The sequence below is a fragment of the Eumetopias jubatus genome, unplaced genomic scaffold, assembly GCF_037043125.1.
Source record: "Eumetopias jubatus isolate StellerSeaLion01/CBP00866 unplaced genomic scaffold, mEumJub1_p1.0 scaffold_15, whole genome shotgun sequence".
NCBI classification, from domain to species: domain Eukaryota; kingdom Metazoa; phylum Chordata; class Mammalia; order Carnivora; family Otariidae; genus Eumetopias; species Eumetopias jubatus.
The window spans coordinates 75,272,097-75,289,422 of NW_028274821.1; the positions used below are offsets into that span (position 1 = coordinate 75,272,097).

General features: G+C 55.6%; 1 protein-coding gene across 1 annotated transcript in view; it reads left to right on the forward strand.

Annotated features, from left to right (window-relative positions):
* The first annotated feature begins 8,934 nt into the window (after positions 1 to 8,934).
* COL27A1 (collagen type XXVII alpha 1 chain) overlaps positions 8,935 to 17,326 on the forward strand; it is a 134,159-nt gene continuing 125,767 nt past the window's right edge. Inside the window, exons 1-2 of the mRNA XM_028107793.2 lie at positions 8,935 to 9,002; positions 15,360 to 15,430. Of these exons, the coding sequence (XP_027963594.1) occupies positions 8,935 to 9,002; positions 15,360 to 15,430 (139 nt within the window). The remainder of the gene's footprint in view (positions 9,003 to 15,359; positions 15,431 to 17,326) is intronic.

The window sequence follows — 17,326 nt, forward strand, 5'->3', positions numbered from 1 at the left end:
TTCAAGGGTGATATCAGGCTGCATTTCCGCTCTCAGACCAAGGACCAACCACAGAACACCTCAAAGCCGGGGAGCTCAAAATGGAGACTCAGCTGGGGTTTCTTATCCCTGGTTGGTTACATAGGCATATTCCTGCTGCAAAACCAGTGCCAATGGCAGAGCCTTGTGGGGGTCTCACCAAGACCAGGTATAATCATTAGACTCATTATTATCCATAAACAATGCTGACAATTTGGTACTAACCATACTGAAATGCCTTAGACCCATGGATACAGAGAAACACCATGAATCATTATGGCTATCAGAATGACTAGAGGTCAATGTCCTGCAGTCACAGGTCCTTAATCAAAGACAAGAGAAGCATATCTAACAAGCAACAATTCAGATAAGCTGAAAAAATGGACCATACTTATCCAGGGCTCCACTCAGTAGGAAAACAACTTTATTGCCCCAGAGGAGGCACATAAGAAAATCCTAGAGGTTCTTGATGGTCATCAGCTTAGTATGAACGTTGTGGTATAATTGCCAAAAAAGCGAATATGCACACAGGTTGTATTAACAGGAACATAGAATATATACAGAGGGAGGTGATGGTTCTGCTCAACTTGGTGGTAGTCAGATGCCACCAGAACCCTTGAGCTTCACTGTGATCACTGGCGGCAGTCAGGTAACTGAAAAACTGCAGTGCTTTTGGAGGAGACGATGCTGGAAGATATGAAATAGGTACCAGATGAGCAGTGGTTAGAGGAAATAAGATGGCTGGGTCTGGAGAAAGGATGCCTTAGAGGGTGGGGCTGTTCCTTTCAGAGTGGTTTCAGCCATAGTGTCAGGCTTTAGCTGACTTCAGACTTGCTGTTCTCAATAGCCATTATAAAAGGGGCTTTGGCGTGATGATCCTTGGAGACACATGTAAAGAGCTCTTTACAGAACTGGTTTTTGGACTGGGGAGTGGTGTGTGTGCTGCTCCTCTGTCCTCACTTTGTGACAAGGACAAGCATCCAAAGACATTGCATTAGCCCACTTTCCCTGGAACTACGCAAGCAGGAATGTATCACATCACATGGTCTGGGCATGGGGTACCAAGACAGCTAGGCTCCCAGAGTGCAGATTTTAGCTGGTGGCAGGGAAATGATGACTCTCCATCACAGCTGTCTCTCCACTGTGTCTGATAGTTGGTGAGCCGCCTGAAGACATTGTGGAACCCGGTGTTGGACTGGACACATTCCAACTTGTTGAAACTTGGTGGGGTGAGGCAGGGTGGCGTGGGGGTATGGGGGGGTGTTCCCCTCACCAGCTGGCTCTGACTGGCCACTCCCTGGGCTATGAAGGGACCTTCCCCTGACTCCGTCCCCCCACCCCAAAGTAGCCCCCATTCTGTCCTTACTGCTGGGTGAGTTTGGTCAAGTCCCTTCCCTTTTGGGATTTGGTTCTTCGTCTCCAAAGTAGAGATGCAGATATCTGCCCTATCTCATGAGGCTGTTGTGTGGAAACCGACAATGAAGTTGTTTGCGGCTGTCTGGGGGGAGGGGGTTATTACTGTCTTTGTCATTGCCATCTCCTGGTTTGTCTGGTACAGACCAGAATTCTTGTTCCTCTGCTACATCAGCTGGGACACTTTCAGGGCCTAAACATGGCCTTGCCAATGAGAGACACTCTCGTTTTGAGAAAGGGGGGATTCCCAAGTGATTGAGCATCTCAATAATGTCTTGAAGGCCTCGGTTCCTTCTCTCTCTGTCATCCTCAGTCCATTGGCCATGGACCTCATTGTCACCTCATTGTGGCAAGATGACTGCAGCCTCTCCAACAGTACATCCTCTCTCCACAATGTTCAGAAAGAAAAATGGGGTATATTGCTGGAGTGTGTCTACTTATAAAAGTGAGCAAAATTTTCTCAGAGGGCCCAAGCATATCTAATTCCTCTTCTGTCTCAGTGGCTGGCCTGTATCTTATGTCCACACCCAAACCACTCCCTGGCCAGGGGAAGGAGATCCTCACGGTAGGCTTAGTCTAAGCAGCAGTCAGTCCTTGAGGCTTGGGAGGACACAGTCTTCACTCAGGGATGAGGCTGCTTGGATGGTGGATGAAGACGGAATTCTGCTAGCAAGGATGAAACAACAGTGTCTGCCACATCGTGGAGATGTCCTGGGAGGAGGGTCAACTAGCCCTCAGCTCTGCCTCTACACCCTCCCTTCTTCCCTCCTTCCCTTGGCCCTCCCTCTTTTCCTTCCTCATTCATCCCACACTTACTGAGAGCCTACTGTGGACGATCACTCAGCATACCCCTGGGGATTCTACAAAGATAAGATACAGCCGTGACCTTGAGGAAGTCCAGTTGAGTAGGCGTATAAGGCAGATATAAATATCCTGATGCGACCTGGCGTTCTAAGTACCAGGCAGGAGGAGGGGAAGGCCGGAATACAGCTGTGGGGAGACAAGGGAGGCAGTGAAGAGGACATTCCAGGGAGAGAATGTCACAGGAGGGAAGGCCCAGAGCTCTCTGAACTCGTCAGAGTTTGCGCTCTCGGCTACGGGGGTGGCCCAGAACCCATCACTTGTAGCCTCTTTGGTAAAGCCAGTGGTTCCAGACACATCCTCAGGGAGAGTCCAGAGATCTTGGCTTGCCGTAGATCTCACATCTGGAAAATGGGTCTAATTCTTTCAAGGTTGGCTGAATGGATTGAAGGAGGAGATAGGTTTGACTCTCTACGGTTAGACTTCGACATGGGAGCCCTCTGACTTCTCACCCCAGCTCCCCCATTGGCACTGTATGACCTCAAGAAAGTCACACAACCTGTAGATTAGCCTCAGTTTTCCCACCTGTAAAATGAGGAATTTAGGCTAGGCAGCTCTAGGGGCTCTACCAGGCTTGAATTTCTTTTGGGGCCCCCACACACGGGTCAGTATCAGCCCTGCAAAGTGGAATTTGGGTAGCTCACTGGCCCCCCCAATGGCCCAGGACTGAGGAAATAAAGTCAGACTGAGGTGAGGAAAGAAAGGCCCCAGAGGGCGCCTGGGTGGTTCAGTTGGTTAAGCGACTGCCTTCGGCTCAGGTCATGATCCTGGAGTCCCGGGATCGAGTCCCACATCGGGCTCCCTGCTCAGCAGGGAGTCTGCTTCTCCCTCTGACCCTCTTCCCTCTCGTGCTATCTCTCATTCTCTCTCTCAAATAAATAAATAAAATCTTAAAAAAAAAAAAAAAAAAAGAAAGGCCCCAGAGATGTTCTGAGCTGCCCAGACAATGGGATCACACGCCCAGAGGATGTGCCTTCCTGGATGGTGGCCCAGGAGCTTCCCTGGCTTCAGCCTTCATTCCTTGTGGCAGAATGATTGTTTTGGGGGTCTTGCCAGTCACTGGGCCAGAGAGATGTGGCCCCACAGGCAGAGTCCCCAAGCCCTGGGAGACAGGAGGGTCATGATAACAGCCAGCATTGGTTCTAGCCACCTCCTCTGGGGAGAGGGACTGGGCTGGAGGGAGGGGGCGCTATTGAAATTTGTCTCTCCAGCCTGGTGTTCAATTCAATTCCCTTCAGTGAAACGCTTTATCCCAGCTGCTGGCAAAACAGGCATGAGCGAGGCACACTTCAGTGACTTTAGTATCGACACACCTAAAGTCATGCATGGCACAGGCCCTACAAATATTTGTTGATGGACAAGTGTCACCGAGGCAGGAGAGGACACAGGTGGCAGGAAAGTTAACCTCTCAGGCGTTATCTGGCAAACTTTACTCTCCTGTAGTCATTTCTTCATTCGTTCCATCTTTCACTTAGCATTTTTGGAATACCTCCCATGTACCAGGAACTGCGCTTCACACTGGTATCAGGAAGTCAACAAGGCAATGGGATCTGCTCACCGCAAGAACCACAATGCCTAGTTGCTGTGACCAGTGTCCCACGCAGGGCTTGATGCACGGCAGCATCTCTGGATTGGCTGAGTGACCTGGGAATGAGTGACTCTTTTGAATGATTCTCTTATTAGATGTGTATTTTATGCACATATCCTGTGCTATGTGCTATGTGCTATGTGGGGCCCAAATATGAAAGCCCCACAGGGCAGGGCAGGGCATTGGGGAAATTGGGATCTGAGTTCTCCTTTGGGTTCTGCAGGCCAGTTAAGCAAGTATGACTCGAGCCAAGACTTTCTGAACCACATTTTCTGCCTGTCTCCTTGCTGGTCTCCTCCACCAGATCCACTGGAGAACAGGAAGCACCGGCTGGCGCAAAGTGAGTTCCCAGAAAAAGCTGGGTGGCTAGATTGATGGGGTTTGATACCTGGGCAGCGTGCGGCCACTGTTCTGCAGGCTAAGGCCTCACTAGTGATTCATTCATGACCGTTTATTGAGCACCTACTATGTGTCCTTCAGTAAGGCTTTTCAGATGAACAATTTGTCTCAAGGCAGATGTGTCTTGGAGAGCAACGGGGTCAATGGCTGATTTGCTTGGGCAGGGGGTAAACTATGTGGCCCCTGGGTCTCCATCAGGCCAGGAATTCCTATTCTTTTTCCTTGTGCCTGAAATGTCACCTGGGCCTGACAGTCACTGTCCACCCAGTTCCTAGTCTCGTTGCCTTCTGCCCCACAGAGAGGGCCCAGTTCAGGCTGGCTGGTGAGTGCCCCTTCCTGTTCACAGAATAGGCAATGGCTCAGTGTCTTCTGGACCCCGCCTCCACCAGAACTGTTTCCCCAGTCACTGGTGTGGTGCCAGGAACCTACTTGGCAGAAAGATTGGGTGTGACGTGGCAGCAGAGGCAGGAAGCAAGGTCCCTTCCCAAGAATTCTTATCAGTGTCCATGATTTCTCTTTCCAGCTGGCCATGAGCTCCTGGAAGACCATGAGTCTCATTTCCCTCCTAACCTAGCAAAACACAGCCCTCAAGAATTATCTACTGAATTGAATTATCGTTGAACAACACTCTCACACTCACAAGCTCAAGGACTCACGCAGATGATCATGTGTGATGCACCTAGTTTACACATGGAGAGAGTGAGTCTTTGGAAGAAGATACCATCAATCTTTATGGGCTCTGAGGGGTTTCCCATGGGTCTTTTCAGCAGCCCTTCAAGGAGCAGGGGTTCCTTGGGCTCAACATTGCCTATTCTAATTTGGAAGTGAGATTTGGAAAGGCCTTGGTGCTCAGCCACTGACCCCCTGCCTGACCTTTGAGGAAATGCATCCCCTTGCCTGGAATGGCTTTCTGGCTAGTGAGTCATGGGGCATCACCCACAGAGTGCAGGGTGGGGGTAGTTGGATAGCTTCTCCACTATGCGTCCCCCTCCCCTTCGAAACCTGCTTGAAATCCACTCCCACACTCCTGGCCTTTTGGCGACTCTTCCACTTGAATTGTCTTCCCCCATGGCTCGATGATAATTCAACACAGCCTTCAGGAGCCAAAGGCCACCTCCTCCTGGGAGCATTCTCTGGTTTCCCTCCATCCCTTACTTCTGTTTGACAACTCAATTGATCGGTAGCATTTATCATATTCTCCTTGTGTTATCTTCATTTGATTGCATGGTGGTGTCTGATGTCTCCTATGCAGGCTCTCTTCTCTGCCCCAAGCTGCTGAGCATGCCTTCTGTCCACGTTACAAATGGGTGTGCACCCAGAAAGCAGGACCATGTGCCAAGTTCTTTGTCTTTCTTCCCATAGCGGCAGACCATCTTCCCTCAGTTTTGTACAGGGGTTTGCACACTGTAGGAGTTAAAGAAACTCATTTAAATTATTAATGGTTTGAGCCTCTATTGTGTCCCAGGCTCCATGCTGGGTGTGGGGACACAGAGATGGATCTGACAATGACAACACCATGTGATGTGCGCTATAACTTGGGTGTGGGGCAGAGCTTGAGCTGCACTGGAAGGACAGACAGCAAAGGGGGGTGGGGTGGGAGGGAACCTGAGAGGAAGCAGCCCTGACAAGGCCTTGAAGTAGCCCAGCTTGTCCAGAGCCTGGGTCCAGGCATCAGAGAGATTGGTGCTTTGGGGCAGACCACGAAGGTGGGGAGGCTGACAAATGTCTGCTCAGAACCCCTTAAAGGCTAACATTTGGATCATTATGCTCAGCTGCAGAAAACAGGAATCAGACCACCTTGGTTCAAATCAATCCCACCTCCACTACCTACCAGATTGGTGATGTCAGGAAGGTGACTTAATCTTTCAGAATCTCAGCTTTCTCCTCTCTAAATGTTAATGGTAGGCCTGCCATAAATGGTGACACTTAGCACAGTGCTGCACCTGGCTAGGGGGAGGCGAGAAAGGATGCAAAATCCTTTTGGGATTTGGGGACCCCAAACAACTCTCAGTAGTGGAGCTTTAGAATTAAGGGGGTGCCAAAAGACCCCTAACTTATCAAGATACATAATATTTTAAAGCAATACTTTTAAAAATGTCAAAACTAATGCAAAAAAATGAGCAATGTATCAAAAAAATATCATTAAGGACAGGATCCGCCTTACACAAGATATGCAGCTTAAAAAACCGCCAGCTGGGATTGAACCTGGGAATTCTCAACCTTCCAGGGCTAGGGACTTCCGAAAACCTGAGGAAAACCCGTGGTCCCTCTCACCCAGAAGAATGCTCAAATGCGCATCCTCTGTGCAGTTTGGGGGTGTTCCTGCACCCCCTGGGGCTCGTCCACGTGGAGGTTAAGAACTCTAGTTCCACGTCGGGGTGCGGGAGTGGGGGGCTGGTTCCACGCACCACCCAGCCATCTGCGGGTTCCCCAGTACCAGGCCGGCGGCCCTCCTGGCAGCCATGGGTGCTCTGCCCCCTGCAGGAAGCAGCGCATAGCTATGCCGCTTCTTTTTCTTTCTGGCTTGGCTCGCCCCCCACCTCCACTCCACCCCCCCCCCCCCCCCGCTTCGGCTTGGGACTTTTCCTAAAGTTTGCTGAAACCAGACACCTTGCTCCACCGAGCCCGCGTGCAGCCACGGTTTAAAAGGCCGCCTTCAGCGCCCCCTCCCCGCCCCAGCGGAGACTTCAAAAGGCCCGGCGGGCGCCGCGGCCCCAGCACCTATGAGCCGCCCCCCGCGCCCGGAGCCCGCGCCGGAGTCCGAGGGCGGAGAGCGGACGAAGTTCGAGCGCAGGCGGACCGGGCCGGCGGCGCAGCCCCGCGCGCCCATGCCCCTCCCGGTGCCGCTGCGCTCCGAGCGCCCGCGCCCAGTTTAGGGAAGGGGACCCCGCACCCCCGCCCCCGCGCCCGCGCCCGGGGCTGCGGGGACCCATGAATACAAATGCCGTTAGGCGCCCGAGGAAGGACCGACCGTCCAGCCTCGCAGCTAGGGACCCAGTAAGTGCCCCAGGGCTCCTGGAGCTCTGGGGGTAGCGGTGCGTGTGCGCGCGTAAAGTTGCGCGCGTACGGGGAGGGGGGGTGCACGTGTGGGGAGTGAATGCGTTTGTGCACGCTTGCGGTGGGCACTAGCAGAGAGCTGTGTTCAAGTGGGGGTGTGCGCGCGTGTGCGCACTGGGAGTGTGTATGTGGGGTGTGTGTGCACGTGAAGGTGTGTGAGGTGTGTGCACGGGAGTGTGTGTTGGGGGGGATATGGATAGGCTAGTGTGCATTTGTGTGCGTGTAAGTACTAGTGTGTATGCGTCCGCTTGTATGAAGTACGGGTTGCGTTCGAGTCCAGAAACCCCAGGGTGTGTTTGTGTGAGCCCAGGAGGAGTGCGTGGCCGAGCTTGCGTGTGAATGAGTGTGAGTGTGTGTCTGAGTTGGGGTAAGCGTGGATGTGTGTGGGAGTGCGTACGCACCGGTGAACAAATCGTGGAGGTGGAGGGGACTTCTGATGCCTGGGCTCGGACTGGGGTTGTGGTTGTGCGAATTTGCTGGGCGTTTGCGGCAGGGTCAAGGTGTGTGCAGTTGTGCGCTCCAGCGGGGGAACTGAGGGAGTCTTTGGTCGCCTCCTGAGGGGGTGTGTGTGTGTGTGGGGGGGGATGTTCAGCTCCCATTTCTTACCGAATGGACAGGGAAGGGAAGAGGGTGACCAACGTTTAACAAGCCCACCCACTATGTGCCTGGGGAAGTCTGTTCTCCCAGGCGCTCTGAATCTGGGAAGAGGGGTGTATATGTGTGTGCATGGGCGGTAGAACACTGGGTCGTCGCTGTTGTGGGAGTCCAGATACTGAGATCTGGTCCCAGATCTGTCCCCGGAACACTGGGTTCCTTTCAGCAGTAGTATCTGTCCCCTTTCTCCTTCTATCTCGGCCCCCCAACTCGGGGACCTTCCCCCATCCCGCACCCCCCAGTCTCACAAACCAGAAGTCCCAAATCTCCCAACTGTGGTCGCCCTGCTGTGCAGCTTTGACCGTCTCTTTCCTCTTTGTGAATCTCAGTTTCCCCATTTTTACGGGGGGGGCCCGGAGGTGGGGGTGTCTCTGCCGGGCTGCAGTGGGTCGGCCGAGGCTGTGTGACCGGCTGCGGCCGGCAGGGGGCAGCATGGGGCAGCAGAGGGCGGCTCGGCGCGGGGAGGAGAGAAGGTGGAGAGCCACCGCGGGCCGAGACTTTAAATCGCCTTCATTTCCCCCAAATCCTTCCTTTTCCTCTCCTCCCCCAGGCCGGCGGGGAGGCAGCTTCCACCGCCCTCCGCGCGCCCTCGCCCGGCCTCGCTCTGCCTCCGGGGACCGCCAGCAGCCCGCCTCCAAAAGTTTGATCTCTCTTTTTTTTTTTTTTGCCTGCTTCTTCTTCCTTTTCGGTGGAAGCAGAAAAAGAGCGAGGCAGGGGCGAGCGCGGCGCCGGGACTCCTGGGACCATGGGCCTGGCGCGGGCGCCCGCGGGGCCCCGGCCGCGCTGCCTGCCTGCTCCGGCGCCCCTGGGCGCGGGGCTGCGCTGGGGGCGCGGGGGCCGCGCGCTCTGAGCCGGCCTGGCGCGGCGGGGCGGGGGGCTGGCGGCCCCATGGGGCGCGCCCACACTTGCCCCCCGGGCTCGGGAGCATGAAGTAGGGGCCCGCCATGGGAGCGGGATCGGCGCGGGGGGCCCGAGGCACAGCGGCGGCGGCGGCGGCGGCGGCGCGCGGGGGGTGAGTACGAGCTCGGGGACGCCCCCTCCCCAGCTTCCTGCGGCTGCAGCCCGGGTTGGGGGGAGGGCTGGGGTTCCCCGCCGCGCCGGACGCTTCCCCGGAACGTCGGCTTCCTGCCCCTTCCCGCGCCCCTCTGAGGCGGGCCGCCAAGGGTTAACGCGGGCTGCGCCCCCGGCCCGGCGAGGCTTGGCGAGCGCTGCCTGCCCTGCCCCGCTGGCCCGGCTCCGCGATCGCGTTGGGGCGGGGGCCGTGCTGGGGAGGGTCCGTGCGGAGCCAGCCCTGGGGGTCGGGATTGGGGGTGGGTGGTGGCGCCTGGGGCGGCGGGCTGCGGGCGGCGGGGGCTTTGGGACGCTTGGGGGAGGAAGGGTGTCCGTTTCTGGCTGTCTCGGTGTGTTCCGGTGTCGGTGTCGGTGTCTACAGGTCCCGAGCTTGTAAGTCAGTGTGTTCTTGTGAAACTATCCGCAAGCGTCTAAGTCTCCGGGTCTCGGCTTCTCCTGTCTCAGCGTCTGTGTGGCTTTGCACGTCCCCTGCTTCTGGAAGTCTCCTCGTGTGTGTCAGTCTGTTTGGGTCTGCGCGTCTCAGTGTTCCCCCACTTCTCTGGGGGCTGGGGGGGTGTCTCAGTTCCTGTCATTTTTCGTGTGTGAGAGAGAAAAAGTGAGAGCCAGTATGTCAGAATAGAAAGGGCCCTGAAGACCACAGAGTCACTGCACAGAGGCAGAGACTGGGGGCCAGGGAGGGGCGGGGAATCTCCAAAGAGGGACTGCAGCGGAGCTGGGACCCAGGGGCTGGTGGGGTAGTTGTAAAGAGTGAGAGTGTGCAAGAGCGAGTCACTGAGTGTGGGTGTGTGTGGGAGTGAGCAAGGATGGGAGCAGCCCTCAGGGCCCTGTGCACTGTGGCTCATGCTGGCTGCCCAGAGAAGCGAAGGACTTGCTCCCTTTCCATCCTGCCCCCAGAATCAGAGGACATTCCCAAGAGGCTGGTCAGGGCTGTAGCTCCGCCCTGCTCCACCATGCCCTGCCCCCTCTGAGCTGGAATGGGGGGGGACGATGCCCCCCCCTTCTTTCCCATGTCTTGGAAAAAGCTGGCTGGCTGAGATTCCCCCACCCCCCACCACAACACACACACACACACACACACACACACACACACACACGGCACCAGTAAGCACACTGCTGACTCATTTTCTCCAGAAGACCCTGTGCCAAGGCAGATGCCAGTGGTTGGGCAGAGAAGTGGTGCCAGGCGAGCACCCCACAGTGAGGCCCGAGCTTTGGGCAAATGGGCAGTCACGCTGCTTTGAGGCCCGGCCTCTGCCTTGCCCAGTCTCGCTGCCTCCCTCATCACAGCAGTGCCCCAGATCCTGTGCCCTTTGGTGCTGGCATGCCTTGCAGCCTTGCTCTTCTTTACCTCTCCCAGACCAGGCTCCATGACACTATGGAGCACATCACTGGCCTCCGCTCTCCTTCCCTCTCCACCCTGTACTTGGAACACTCCCCGTCCTGTGCCCTGCTGCCCCTCAGGTCTCACCTCAATGGCCATCACCTCCCCTGGTGGGGTGCCCTGGCGGGGGGCCTGCCCTCCCTATGTCACTCACTCCCTGTCTCTGTCTGAGCACATTCTGCCTGTTACTTTGGTGGCATATTCTCCTTTCCCCGCTCTGTGTCCAGGGGACCCTCTTGGTATCCCGCAGCCTGGCCCGGTGGGTGGCAGGTTGCAGGGCGGAGGGAGCCCTGGGATCAGACAGTATGAATCCTGACTGTCGTGGGAGCTTGGGCAGGCCCCCCGCCTCTGTGCTTCCCTTCTTTCTGATCTGCAAAATGGGCAGCTTAATTCTCACCTTGAAAGGTTTAGTGAGGATTAATGGAGGACCATGCTCGTAAAGGGCTTAGAACAGTGCCTGGCATGTAGTAGATGGTCAATAAATGGCCACCATTATTTGTATTATTATTCACTTCATCTTGAATGGATGTGTGAGTCAACTGGAAAATTCTGGGCTGCATCCTGTCTGCACAGATGACCTGTCTGTGTTCCCATGGAAGAGGTATCAGGTGTGAAGAGAGGAGCCTGGGTGCAGCTGTCTGGGCACAAGGTGCCTGGCCGGTCCACGGGGCAGATGGGACAGGTCTGTCCCCCTTTTGCTGTTCGGCGGTCCTGAGGCCAGCTGCCTGCCCAGCTTGTCCCGTGAGCGCACAGCCAAGCCTGGAGTCCACAGGGCTGCTTTCCTTGTGTGTCTTATGGTGCTCTGGGTCTCAGCTCTGAGCTCTTGGTGGACGTTCAAGTTGGTATGGCTCTCTTACGATCCTGTGTGTTCCCACCAAGCATACCACCTGTAGGTTCTGGTAGTCTAGTGGTCCCGGAGTAGCCACATTTGGTGTGCGGGCAGAGGTCCCTTTGCAGGGGTAGGAAGACCTGGGTTCCCTTCCTGGAGGGCTGTGTGGCCAGGCTGTGCCTCCAAGATCAGGTTCCCTAACGTGTAGGTAGCTGCCATCTCAGCTGCCTCCTGTCTGCTATGGTCTTCCCGACATTCTGGAGACCTGGGTTCCCTGAGCCAAAGCCCACGAGTCAGTGGTGAAAACAGAAGTCGGGAAGAACAAAGCTCTGAGCCAACACAGGCACTAAACATTATTAGCAGTAGCCTAAACAGCGTTGGAATGGGGGCAAAAGAGTCAGCAGGGCCTCCCTCTTGGAGCCAACTTTCCAGGCCTGGAGCTCACTTAGATGGCTTGTTGGCTCCCTAGGCTGCATCTCTCTCTTCCTGTTGGTAAAGGCTGGACTCCGGTCTCTGGCAAATAGGAAGCCCCTGTAAGTGTCCAATTTCTTCTCCATGAGAGACAAGTCAAGTGGAAAGGATTGTTTGCTAAGTAGCAGAGTCAGATGATGTGGGTCACTGACATGCTGTGTGGCTTTAGACAAGTCACTTCCCCTCTCTGGGCCTCGGTTGCCCATCTCCACAATGAGGGGATGGGACTGGAATCTGGCCTCTAGCTGATCTCAGAGGACCTTCTCCCGCTGTATATTCCCACTCTTTGCTTTGGCAGGATATGAGTCAAGTGCACACAGAATTCAGGTCTGGGAAGGTGTCAAGGTGAATGAACTGAGGGGAAAATACATTGGTAACAGGCCTTCAGGGCTGAAATTCTTGAGTTGGAAGCCATGGTGTTGGGAAACTTAACTGAAGCAAAGATTCTGATCCCATCGTCCTGTGAGTCTTTCTCCTGACCTTCAGGGATTAAAAATATTTCCCCCAAGTGTATCTTTATTCTCTCCAGAGTGGCCACCTTGGCCTAACCGCAGCCAGAAAAATTGACTAAGGACATGTATGGTTCTTACACCTTCTCCTCTCCACCCGGTCTCTCTCTGTCAGCTTGGGAAGCACCCTCAGCAGGGTGGACGTGACATCCTACAGCGAGACATTCAAGAAGTGAGGGCTTGTGCCTGGAAGTGGCCGGGAAGAGAGGATGGAGGAGATGGGACAGAAATGAGGTTGTTGGGACACTGGGAAGTGAGGTGCGGTGTCTTCAGAGCAGGCGTTCTCGGGAAAAAGGAGTTCACTGGTCCTCTAAGTCTGGGGACTGCCGATAGACAGAAAGCCCTGTCCATGTCTTCATTGCAGGACTTCTCAGACCCTTTGTTAGGCAGTTAGTTGTTTAGTTGTGCTTTGGAAATTGTCACACCTGGGATAGCTCTTCCCCAGTTGGCCTGGCTTCAGTTTCCTGGAGTGTCTACCTGGTGCATGTGGGAAATAGTACTGAAGAGTTATGACCCCAGAGCCTACCCAGGGTGACCTTGAGGAGGTACCTGCCTTCCCTAAGCCTCAGTTTTTGTCACATCAAACAAAGCCTCCTGTCGTTTCTTTTCAGGGCTGATGAGGCTGCCATGGCTGCAAGTGGGCAGGTCATGCCAGAAGGGTCAACTTCTGCTCTTCTCCCCAGGCAACACCGGGCCGGCTAGGCGCTCTGACCTTTAGTCATTGCTAGCGGTGAGCCGGAGGCGAGGCCCATGGTGGCAGGAGGACTGGCCCCGTGGAAAAGGACATTTTCACAGCAGCGGCAGCAGATTGGAGAGGATGGGGGCGGGGGGCGGGAGCTGAGGATTATCCAGGAGCAGTCCTGGAAAAAAGTCAGAGGTAGAGAGGGCCTTTGGGGAGATGCTTTTAAAGTCCAGAGTCCTGTAATAGCAGGTACCATTTATTTCTTCTACAAAGATACACTGAACGTTTACGACATGTGTGCCAGGTGCTGGGAGTACATGTGAACAAGACAGATGTGTTTCCTACCCTTCAGGGACTTGTTCTAGAAAGGGAAATAGGAAAATAGGCAGTGGGCTCACATGGCATACCTGCTGTGGTGAGGTACGCGCAGTGGGCTGTGGGAGGTGACGCCCAAGCTGGAATCTAATGTGTGTGTGGGAACTGACCAGGCAAAAGAATGGTGTCAGGAGCACTTGGGAGCAGCATGTGCAAGGACCCAGATGCTGGAGAAGGCTTTCAGGGGATCACCCTCAGCATCTGAGTGCTTTTGCAGCTGGTTTGCCTTATGCTGCGGGTAACTGAAGACCCATTCGACGTGGCTTACGCAAAGAGAGTTATTATCTCCCATATCAAGAGGTCTGAAGGGAAGGCAGTGATAGGGCTTGCTAATTCAGCATCTCAAGTGCCATCAAATATCCACTGTTTTTCCATTCTGTCACCCTCACGTGCTCATGGAGCTTGTTAACCTCATGGGCACAAGGTGGCTGCAGCAGCAGCACATCCTTGCTCAATAACATACAAAGGCTAGAAGAAAGCCTTCCCTCTGTCCCTTTGAAATACTTTCCCAGGGGCCCTAAGAGGCGTCCCTTACCTCTTACTGACCATGTTTGGGTCCTGTATGCATGCCTAAACCAGTCACTGGCATGGCAGATGACATTCCCAAGGTTGGCTTAGGCTTCTCCGGATTCATCCAGTATCCTCTGAAGTCCGTGCCTCCCTGAACAAGAAGGGCAGGGGGATGGCTGTGGGTAGGTAACCACCAGTGTCTTCCACGGTGCCCAGTCAGGATCACTATTGATTATAATTTGCAATTAAGTTGGAGTAATTGCCATTAAATCGGAGGGTGTGAGCTGGTTTTCCAGGGCGCCTAGGGAGCTGGGAAGAACGTGGGGCGCCAGACATCAGTTCCGGCAGACAGGTTTCCTGGATTACGTGATTCCCCAGAAGCACACCATTCTAGCTTTCCTCTTGGAAATGGATCCTGGGCCGGTGTGACCCAGCCTTAGCCCGCACCGCCCGCCCGTCTCCGTTTTCTCTGCCTGCATCCCGTCCGGCCGGCTTTGGCCACGTGCCGCCCTCCCCTCTGCCCGCTCGGGGATCAGATGCCCCGGGTGGCTTCGGGTGTCGCCGGTGGCTGCTCCCACAGGAAGGTGAAATTGGATCACTGCCTCTGCCCATCTTGGCAGGAGCCGTGGAGCAGAGCATTAACCCTTCTGGGCCCCAGAGTTCACGGGCAGCCGTGATGCCGAAGGAGCACTTCTGTGGCTGGCACCAGGCCGAGCCCTTGACATGCATGAGCTCATTTAATCCTCACGCCTGGCCGGTGAGATAGGGAGTGTCGGCTGTGCTGCAGAGCCTGAGGCAGGCTCAGGGAGGCTGAGTGACTCATCCAGGGTCGCACAGCTGGTAGGCAACAGGGCCGGGTTTGTGCCTGAGTCGGCCTGACCCCCCATTGTGCCCTCTGTTTTCTCTACTCCCTTTCTCTAGCAGCATGAAGCCCAGGAGGCAGCTTCCTTAGCACGCGCTGGTCCTGGTTAAGGGGCCTTCTCCCCCTCCACCTTGTGTCTAGAGAGGGAGTGCTCGTCGCTTTTGTCCTTTGAGGATGTCCGTCATCTGCGGGGACTAGTCTGGTCTTCCCACTGAGCTTTCAGTCCTGGCTCTGCTGCCCACTGGGCCTCAGGATAGTGAGGCCATGGTACAGATGGGGAGGCTGAGGCCCAGAGACGGGGAGGGGCTGGCCCCTTGTTGACCAGTGAGTCAGTGGCCGATGTGAAGCTGGACCCCAGGTCTCCTGATGCCCAGGGCATCCTGCCTACTGTTCCCTGCCCTGTGACCTTGGTTCATCGATCTGTAAAAAGCAATGTTTGTACTTGTGACTTGTGCCACCTGAGCAGGTCCTGCCCCTAGAGGTTGCACCTGGAAACCCCAGGAGCGTGGGCTACCCTTTGGGGTCCTAGAGCCTGCCCCTGGCCTCCTCCGCCTTCTGTGGGCGGGCCTGGCCGGAGCAGGGGTGGGGGGGACTGGGTGGTGCCCTCCCAGTCCCCAGGCAGATCTGGGCCCCAGGGTAGAAGCTGATACCGCCTCTGCTTGTGTCTTCCTGTCCCTAGGGGGTTTCTCTTCACCTGGATCTTAGTCTCAATTGCCTGTCACCTGGCCTCCACCCAAGGAGCTCCTGAAGGTAATCCTCTCTTCTCTTTGTGTGGGCGGGGGGGGGGGGGGGGGGGGGAGGGACAAGGGAGGGCAGAAGAGACCTGAGAACTCAGGGCTAGGAGACAGCCCTGCCCCTAGTTGGAACTCAGGGCCTCAGTTTTCCTCTCAGTAGAATGGAGCCCAGCATTGGCAAATTCTCTCCAGGCTGGGAAGAGTGACATTTGAAGTTTTGTAAGGGGCAGGAAGGGCTCAGTGGCAGGAATGTGGGACGGTGACCCTTTCTCTCCCACGGGGGCGGGGGGCAAAATTGGGTTGAATCATGTTGGTTCAGTAAGCCTCAGTTGTCCTGATTTGTACAGTGGTTATACCAAGATCTGTTGAGAGGAGGCATGAAGGCCACGGCCGTCCCCCCCTTGCCGTGAGATCCTGTTCTTCCCTGCCATCCCCGAGGACCCGGCCAGGGGGCCAGAGTGGCGGTGCGCTGGCTACACAGCTGTCCGGGGAAACTGAAACCTCTCCCACATCTGTTTGTCAAACAGCCACAAGGCCTCCTAAAATAGCGGCTCTTCCCCTCCTCCACGCATGCCCGTGTGCTGGGGCAGGCAGCCGGGCACTCCCAGAGCCCCTGTGGCCTGACCTGGCTGCCGGCAGGGATTGGGTCCCCGGGAGGGGAGGGCCATGCCCAGAAGAGACTCCGGCTGCCCGGCAACATTTTGTGCAAATGTCATATTTTCCAAGCTTGCTGTTTCCCCCACAAAGTAGGTGAACAGCTGTCCAGAGTCCTGAGTCAGGCAACGGGGGGCGGGGGGTGTTGGGGAGAGGCTGGAGCCGCGTGGAGCCAGGTTTATGTAATAAAGGGATCTCGCAGCGGCCAGCTGGCAGGGTCCTTCCAGCTTGGCCTTGGGCTGCATTCATTCCCCTGACCCCTAGCTCCTTGCCCCTGGATTCTGGATGTCTCTCCACCCCACTTACCAACAAGTCTGAGGGGCTCCAGCTCAGGACAGCATAGTGTTAAGAACAGAGACCCTGGAGCCAGGTGATCTGGATTCAAGTCCCGGCTGTGCCTTTTATTATAGGCTGTGTGACCTTGGGCTAGTTCCTGTAGCGAACTTTTCTGACCCTCCTCTGTAAAGGGGGGGGGGAATGATAAACAGTATCTTCTTTATAGATGATTGAGAGAATTGGGCGAGATAGAGCACGTGAAGCACTTGGCACATAGGAAGTGCTCAATAAATACTGGGGTTTATTATTGCTGTTAATTATATTATTTACCTGAACACTTGGGCAAGAACAGTCCTTCTGCATCCCCTATGGAGCCCACGGTGGTCAGAGGCCTCCGCCAGCTTGGGTGTCAGAGTGTGGGGCTTTGCCCCTGCCCTGCAGACCGTCTCTGGGGTGGGGGGAGCCTGGAGACTGGCTGGTGTCAGCTTTGAAACCCACCTGGAGGGGACGGTCAGGGAAGCCTCATCAGTGGTGCCTGGCCAGGCAAGTGGGAGCAACCATAAGCTGCAGTGTGTGGGGACATGTAGTGGGGGGAGGCGGCGCTCCAGGGCCGCTGAGGTGGGACGAGGGGAGGGAGAGGTGGCTTCCTGCCCTCCCCCTTTCCAGCAAGTGCCTCCTCCCTTCGAAGTTGTTCGTAGTGAGTAGTAGTTTGTGCTCATAGGAGCGTTTCTGTGATGACAACATGTGGTATACACCACTACCCAGAGAATCCTCGAGCCGCGGTTTATTTTAGCTTAGGAGCTCAGGACAGACGGAGGTGGGAGAAGGGAGGAATTTGAAGTGAAAGGAAGGCCCGCAGATCCTTAGGGAGGAAGACACGTCTTCAAGCCAAGCCAGCCCAAAAAAGCAGCCTGCGACTATAGCATTCTTAGAACATCGTCAGCACTTTGTGGCCGCCTCCAGGTCTGGTTTCCCTTGTCTT